General features: G+C 58.9%; 1 protein-coding gene across 2 annotated transcripts in view; it reads right to left on the bottom strand.

The window, feature by feature from the left end:
• Positions 1-2,349: 2,349 nt before the first annotated feature.
• PDCD6 (programmed cell death 6) overlaps positions 2,350-8,215 on the bottom strand; it is an 18,463-nt gene continuing 12,597 nt past the window's right edge. The window contains exons 4-6 of one of the 2 annotated variants that reach the window (XM_004698114.4): positions 6,027-6,185; positions 3,336-3,445; positions 2,350-2,749 (exon numbers count right to left, since the gene is read on the bottom strand). In XM_004698114.4, coding sequence (XP_004698171.1) covers positions 2,651-2,749; positions 3,336-3,445; positions 6,027-6,185 — 368 coding nt within the window. In that variant the 3' untranslated portion in view covers positions 2,350-2,650. The remainder of the gene's footprint in view (positions 2,750-3,335; positions 3,446-6,026; positions 6,186-8,215) is intronic. The other variant, XM_004698112.2, reaches the window with a different exon arrangement.

The following is an 8,215-nucleotide window of genomic DNA, read 5'->3' as shown; positions in this document are numbered from 1 at the left end:
TCTGACATGCAAAGATGTCCCCATGTCACGTCATGGTTTTCATTTCGTTAAAATGTTGCCTCTTGGTCTCATGTTGTGCATAGAAAAGGCTTGGCTGTTCCAGGTGAACTCTCTTGTTACTTTAAAATGTTTCTGTAATCCCCCAATGCTCCCCAGCATCCGGGTGTGCCGGACTGGTTAGTCTAACCAGTTGAGTTGCCCAGCGCCCAGCGGGGGCTGGCTGTTGGGAGACCTGGGGGACTTGGCTTTCTCCCTGGAATTGGCACTTCCTGAAGTGGGGAGCCTGCACCTCTATCATCAAGGCTGAAGCCACACTTAACCCCCACCCCCAGCCCCATCAGGGAACCAGCTGAGTCAGCTACCTCCTCCAGCTAATTCCTGAGAGAGGGGATTGGAGGTGGGGGGCGGCGGGTGGCCATCAGGATGCCAGAGTAAATGAAATGTCCACCCTTGTCAAACTGCCCGACGGACACAGGTTGGTCCTGCTGCACTGTGTTGGTCCCCAGAGCCCACCCCTTCCAGGCCCTCAGGTAAAACTCCAAAGGAGTTTGTTTCAACTGGTAGCAACGTTGTTAAGACCGGAGAGAGCTGCCCTTGTGGGTTTCCGAGACGAACCTTTACTGGAGAAGGAAGTCTCATCTTTCTCACAAGGCGCGGCTCGTGGTTTCCAACTGCTGACCCTGCAGTTTGCAGCCTGACACGTGACCACTGAGCCACTGGGGCAGAAGCAGGTCAAATGAAGCGCCATTAGTTCAGTGGCCCAGAAGCCTTCAATCTGGAATTCTCACTCAGGGCCCCCACCACACAATGAACACCCCACCTTGACTGGGGTGGTGGTGGGGGCTTAACAGGAGCCCTTTGTCCAGGACACCTGTCCCCACCAGCAGTCCAGCAGAGCCGAACGATCCCACCACCTGACAGGTTGACGCCCCCTGCCCCCAGGGCAAGGTCTGTGAGGGCAGAGCTGTGTCCCCTTGTCCTCTTCTGCTGCCCACAGCCCAGAGATAAGCCCTGTGGGTCCAGAGGGGTGGGGAGGAAGAAAGGAATAATTTTTCTACCATTATCCACTTCTTGTTTAAGGAGCCCTGGTGGCGCAGTGGTTACACATGGGGCTATTAACTGTAAGGTCAGCAGATCAAAACCACCAGCTGCTACTCAGGAGAGAGCGGCGGCTTAGTCCCATAAAGCCTTGGAAATCCATAGGGGTAATCTTACCCTGTGCTATAGGGTCACTGGGTCAGAAATGACTCAAGCAAGGAGTGTTTTTTCCTGTACAACCCCCTCCACAGGCTGGAGCACGCATGACCCATATACTAATGTGCCCATCTCTGTGCAGAATCCAAAGCTTCCACAAGGTAAATGAGCCCAGAAACCCATTGCTCACCAGCCCAGCCTGGCTGGAGACACTAGTACTTCCTGAGCCCCAGGCCCTCCTCCCAGTAGCCTTTGCTGGAGCACACCCCGCAACAGCCTCCCCAGGATGCAGCCGGCGCCAGAGGGAAACGTCATGAGAGCAGGCTAGCCACAGAGGCGATGGACGGCCACTTGTCAAGGGCAGAATTCAGGGTGGAAGGTAATTTCCCCTCAGCACCCAGACGTGCTGCTGGCCTCAGTGTCTGGCATGACACCGAGAAGCCAGACCCAACAACCACTGCCACCCGGTTGGCTCCCCCTCAAAATGGGCATCTGGCTCTCCCTCCAAGGCTCTGGGGTCCCTTTGTCCCCAAGGGTCTGGTGATTTTGCCTCAATGACCTAGCTAGTGCGGCAGAGGGGGACTGGGGGCCTACTAGGTGGCAAGAGTGGTGGGAGGGGTAGGCACAGGTGGGGGATTCAGGAAGGGTGGCTCCCAGGTGGAGGGCAGAGACCACAGGGAGCACAAGGTGAAAGCATAAAGCTCGGGTGAGACCAGTGCAGGACCAGAAGAGTCGAGGAACTGTGAGGGGCACTCAGTGTCAGAGCAGCTTGTGGGGGCAGCAGGGACACAGCGTGGAGGGGGCACCTTCCAATCGGCAGGGCAGAGCCCTGGGCAGCACACTGGCCCTCCTGCTTCCTCCCAGCTCAGGGCAAGGGCAGCAGTGACAACGACTGGGCTTTCTCCCTCAGGAAAACTGCCCCGAGTTCTGAGATGACACTGGGATTTACCTGTCCAGAGAAAGCTCCTGCAATTAATTCTGGTCGTGGGGCGTGTAGGTAGGGCCAAGCTGACTGGAGGGGCAAGGTTGTGAGGGGATGTATACTGGGTAGGAGGGCCTGCTTATGAGCATGCTGGACAAAGTGTCTGCAGACGGGAACGTGGGGGTCACTTCTGACTTTTTGACTCTCCAAAGTTGCAGGCAAACCCAGACAACTCCTGTACCATAGCTTTATTGTTGACATTCCACATTCAAATGACTCCAATCCACTTTAAAAAGTAAGGCACCTGAAAAGCTTCGGTGCGGGTCCCTTGTTAGCTACAAACCCAGGGCTGCCGGCAGCGCCTGTCTGCCCGCCTGCCCAGCTGCCCGGGCATCCGGATCCAGCCAAGCCCGTCCTCAGGCAGCAGGGCCGGATGCTCACAGTTGGACTGGGTTAGGTGCTGTGCTCCTCGGGGGAGACAGAGATTTGGCATGTCTGTCTTCGTCGGCCAGCCACTCGGTGAGGAGGCCGTGGTCATACGATGCTGAAGACCATGGACAGGTACTGCTCGTAGGACACCTGGATCCAGCCATCCTGGTCCGTGTCATAGCGTCGGAATATGTCTGTCAGCCTCTGGGAAGACAAACCGGGAGTTAGAACCAACAGCACGCAGCAGCAGGCCCCGCTTGCTCTCAGAACAGCTGGTGCTGGGGGCACCCTCAGCAAACCATGAGGAAGAGTGACTACAGGAGATGGAGGGGGGGGGGGTCTCCTCTGCTTCTGTTGCTGTGATCACAGACACCCTGGGCAGACCTAGGGCTGACCGTCCTTCCCCCTGGAGGTCAGGGCAACAGCTGCCTCCAGCCCCACTCCTGGAATCTCCCAGCCCTGACAGGACTCCTACACTGCCCTGACTGTGGGGGTGTCTGCACAGACACGCAGGGAGGGGCTGCCTCGCATGCCAGACACACAGCGATCATGCTAAGGATGGCCTGGGATTGGGATCACTCCTGCTGCCTTCATGCACGCCCCCCTCATTCTCCACCCCCACCCCCATCCTGTCACTCTGCAGCCCTGGAGGGACCATGTCTGCTGCTACCCTGGTGGTCCCCACCTCCAGCAGCCGGAGAGGGGAAGGACCAGGACACAACGTCTGCTTCCTAGGTGCCAGCAGCCTGGGGACCACGTCCACCCCCTCCCAGCAGCGGGCCACAGTCACCTGCAGGACGATGCAGCCCTGGATGAAGTCGTCAAAGGCAATCTGGCCCCGGCCCTGTCTGTCGAACTTCCGAATGAGGATGTCATGGAACTGGTCCGAGAGGCGGTACCCTTGCAGAGGAAAAGGAGGGCCCAGAGTGTGAGGGTGAGCAGGACCTCTGCCCCACACCCCAAGTGCTTCGTAACCTCGAACAGCAACCACATGCAGTTCACCAACCCGAGTCCTGCAGAGAACGGTGGGAAGGCTCCATGTGATTGCTAGAGCCTCGTCCACTCCCGGCGCTGAGGGTGTTCTGGGGGCCCTCCCTGCCCCGTGTCCCTCTGCCCCACCCAAAGCTGGTGAGGAGGGTTCTGGGGCCCTCCTGACTCAGTGTCCTCTGGCCTGCCCGAGGCTAGAGCTGAGAGTATTCTGGGGGGTCTCCTGGCTCTGTCCACTCTGGCCGCCTGGAGCTTAGGGCATTCTACAGGCTCCCAAGCTCTGTTTCCCAGCACAGGGCCACCAAACAGCTTCCAACGAAGACCCTGCCTGCCACCGCTTCCGACGAAGGTCCATGTGGATGGCAAGCTTCCGATTCCAAGTCAGTCCGCAGGGCCCTCGGAGCGTAAGCACCAGGAGATGAGAGACTGGCGGGGCGGAAACAGTGAGGGACGCTGGTGACCAATGATGAATGACCAGGGCAGGTCAAGGTCTGAGGGCCCTGGACAATGGCAGGGTCACCATCCATGCTTATTCAAAGGGCAAAGTTCACTAGGAAAAGCCCCTGGCAGGGACATCACAGTCACAAGTCAGCTGTGGTTCTGGCGGCCGGCAGCAGCCCTGCCCACCTCCTCTCCCAGCACGGCACGTCCTGTGCGCTCCTCCTGTCAGCGGACGAGGTCCAGGAGCCCACCCTCGCTTGCCGCTTTCACAGGTTCAGACTTCGCACAGCGCCAACGACTGCCGGGTGGAGTCACAGTTAGAGCTCAGGGCCTCTTATCCTCCATGGGAGCCACACACGTTACACAGTGCCTTCCAGAGGTCAGGGTCCACACCAGACCAGGTCAGGGGCAGCAGGGCCCAGAATGGGCCATGTGCATGGAAGGGCATGCGCAGACATGGGCAGCAGCGTTCTCTGCCCACGACGTCATGTCCACCTTCCCTGGGTCTCAAGTTAACATGCAAGTCAGGCTCCAGGTTGAGGCTCGACCAAAGAACCAGAGGAGCCCAAGGCTGGGTGGGGAGCACCCTGTCTGAGCTGCTCCAGTGACCACCAGGGAGGGAGGTGCGGCCTGGTGGGCATACAGGGGACCATCAGCACTGCCATGCTGTCTCCACAAGTCCCAGGCTCCGGACACGTGAGACCATTCCCTATCTGGAATTCAGACACAGCCTGTCCCCAGGACACCCACACCCTCACACCCACTCCTGGTCAGCACTGGCCCTGGCCCCAGAACCATACCCTGCCTGCTGCTCAGGAAAGAAGCTGGCTGAGGGCCTGTCCCCACTGAAGTCCAGAACCTGCATGATCAGACAACAGCTTCAGCTCAGGCCACCTGTGAGCACACCTGCCCTCACAGGGGTGGGACCCCGCACCCTGGCTGACACGAGCTCATGGAGGCTACCCACAGCTGTAAGCTTCCCACAGGGAGGGTGGAGCTGGCCCCCCAGAACCATACAGGAGCCCACTAATGAATTCAGAATGGCCAAACCCTCCAGCGTGTTAGCCCACTTCTCACTGTCTGCTAAGCCTTTCAAGCAAAACACTGAAGTGGGGAAGCCCGGGGCCAGGTGAAGAGAGCCCCAAAGAAAATTAAGACTAATGAGCCAAGACCAGGGTGCACCTGCCTCCCAGTGCCTTCAAGACCTCAAGCCAGCTGGACACACTGTGGATTGTTCTGGAAAAGGCACGAGGTAAGTACTGGAACAGGAGCACACACGTTCATGCATTCAGGCCTGGCATGTGTGGACTCGTGTGGGCACACACATGACCCAGTGTGTGTAGACACCTGGGCACACTGGACCCGGCACATGTGGGCACATACAACCCCCAGCATGTGTGGACACACACACACACACAAACCTCATGTGTAGACACATGAGCACACTAGGCCCAGCACGTGTGGACACGTGTGGGCACCCACGGTGCAGAGCATGTTCACTTGAGAATGGGGAGCAAGGCGCAGTGTCAGAAGGGATTTATTTGCTCCTAGCCCTCAGGTCTGTTTGCAGGGTGCTGCCCCACCACTGCCCCGGTCAGTAACTGGGCATCTCACGAGCCCTCGCTCCTCGGAGTCGCCAGAGCCCCATTCTCAATCTGCTCATGACCGACCATCTGTCCACTTCACTCAGGATGAAAGTCCTGCATAGCTCAGATCTCATTTTGGGTGAAAATGACATAAAAGTTCCCCTATCAAATACGAGTGGGGCCAAAGCCAGATGCTCCTGAGTCCCAGTGACCTCCAGGACCCAGTAGAAAGGTCCCTGCATTTCCCTTCAGGGAAGCAGGCTGCGCTCTGGTCTTCCCGGGGAGGAGCTATCTGTGGGCCCTCAAACCCGCAGCCCTGCGCCGCTCCTGGGGCTCCGCACGGGAGCCCTCATCCTGCAGGCCGAAGCGACTCCTACACACAGGCCAGGAGGCGGGACAAGGGAGGGGTGAGGACGGGGCACTGGGCCCAAAGTGAACTGAGCTACGCGGTCAGGACAGCGAGTTACCGAAACCTGAGAGTGCCTGCTTGAGCTCGTTCTTGTCGATCATGCCCGAGTTGTCCCGGTCGTAGGTGCGGAAGACGTTCTGCCAGTCCGTGATGTACTTCCAGACGCCCGTGAACTCGCTGAAGTTCACGCCGGCCTTGTTCTCTCGGTCAAACATGGCTAAAACAGACAGAAGCTGTCAGCGACTCCACCATGGTGGGGTTGGCTGCCCCCACCCCAAGTCCCTGGCCATCCCAGGCTCCGACAGGAAATCACCCAAGAGCAACGAGCACAGCAGAGCCACAGGCAGCACCACCCGGATGCCAGCCCCTCAGTGCACCCCAACCCGGTGCTCCAGCCTCCACCCCTCACTCCACACCACGAAGCCGCTGTCATGAGAACAGGGCCCTCCTACTGCAGTGCAGGGGGGTGCATGTGCAAATTATGACCTGAGTTTATAGGGGTCTAAATTCAAATACACATGCCACTGCAAATGGGCTGAAAATCACACAGAAACTCCGTCTCTGTTGCTGCTGCAGTGAAGACCCCCGTCGGCCGCTTTGAGGTGAGCAGGGGAAAGCAGGGCAAGGACACGCCCTCAGAGCCCTGCTGCCTGCATCTCCTCCAGGCAGCGCCAGGGCACGGGGTCCCCATCAGGGTGTGAGCATGCTGGGCGGGGTGCCCACGGACACAGACATACACGTGGGCTATGCTCTCCCACCCCCATCCCACTAAATGGGGCAACGAAGCCGGCTGAGTCCTGGTCTCCGGGTGGGTCTGGTCAGAGAGGTGGGGAATGCTACTGGCAGCGTTCTGGAAGTCAGAACTCTGTGAGTGCCTGCAATAGTCTTTGTGGCAGGAATGGAGGTCTCACTTCCTGGGGAGGAACCTCGAGATCTCAGTCCAGGCAGGAAGACGAGGGGGTGGGTGGGGGGCCCGCCTCCAGGCACTTCATGGGGAGCGGGACTTGCTAACTCAGGGAGCCAGAGCCTAGTGTCCTTGGGATGAGGCTTCTGTTAGGGTGGTGTGCCCTTGGGGTATTTACTGGTAGTACTAAAAAAGCTCTGTAACCAACAGGTTACCTGGCTGAAGAGGCCGTCCTGACAGAAGCACTGTGTCTTGAGCATCCCTGATCCCGGCTGTATGTAACTTGTGAACTCTGAAATCAGGAGGATGGTCCCTACCTTGGTGCGACTGCTGCGGTGGATTCCAGAACCCAGCAGGGAGTGCCCTGGGAAGGGTGGCAGGTGTAGGGGTGGGAGGTGTGTCTGACCTCAGCCTGGCGCTCATGAGCTTGATTCTCCTTCCCCTGGTCAAGCCTGACAAGGACAGCCACTGCCCCCCCACACCATCCTTACAACTCAGACTCAGAGCACTGGACAGACAGGAGGCGGGTGCCTCACTGGGGCCCTCGTGTGCATGGCCAGTGCTGATGCAGCCACACAGGCAGAAGCACAGAGCACAGGTCTTCCCACCAGCAGGTGTGTGGCAGCCCTACCTCCGGGGCCCACATCTCCCATGACCGTCCTAGTCATAAGGGCCTAGTCCTGAAACCCCAAGGCTCAGGCTACCCTCACCTCTTCCTTTCACGTCATGCAGAGCCACACACAACCCAGAGACCACTCCCCACTGGGAGACCATCTCACAGGAGCGCCCTGCTGTCTCCCGCCAGAGCTCAGGTCGCATCCTTTCTAATGCAGACGGGAGTCAGCAGGCGGAAAAGGAGCAGTTCTCTGAGGGACCCCGGCCAGGGACACCAAGGAAAGCCAAGAACCACAAAATGGGAGCGACCACAGTCATGGAGAGAGTCACACTGGGGACCATGGCCGTGGAGACAGAATCACACTGGGGACCACAGCCGTGGAGAGAGAGAGAGTCACACTGGGGACCACAGCCGTGGAGAGAGAGTCACACTGGGGACCACAGCCGTGGAGAGAGAGTCACACTGGGGACCACAGCCGTGGAGAGAAAGAGAGTCACACTGAGGACCACAGCCGTGGAGATAGTCACACTGGGGACCACAGCCGTGGAGAGAGAGAGAGTCACACTGGGGACCACAGCTGTGGAGAGAGAGTCACACTGGGGACCACAGCCGTGGAGAGAGAGTCACACTGGGGACCACAGCCGTGGAGAGAGAGTCACACTGGGGACCACAGCCATGGAGAGAGAGTCACACTGGGGACCACAGCAATGGGCACAGAGTCACACTG

Source organism: Echinops telfairi, unplaced genomic scaffold (assembly GCF_000313985.2).
Source record: "Echinops telfairi isolate 266 unplaced genomic scaffold, ASM31398v2 ScPeMD7_7469;HRSCAF=8507_1, whole genome shotgun sequence".
NCBI classification, from domain to species: domain Eukaryota; kingdom Metazoa; phylum Chordata; class Mammalia; order Afrosoricida; family Tenrecidae; genus Echinops; species Echinops telfairi.
The sequence above is the reverse complement of the archived record's forward strand: the minus strand, read 5'-3'. Positions and strand labels throughout refer to the sequence as shown.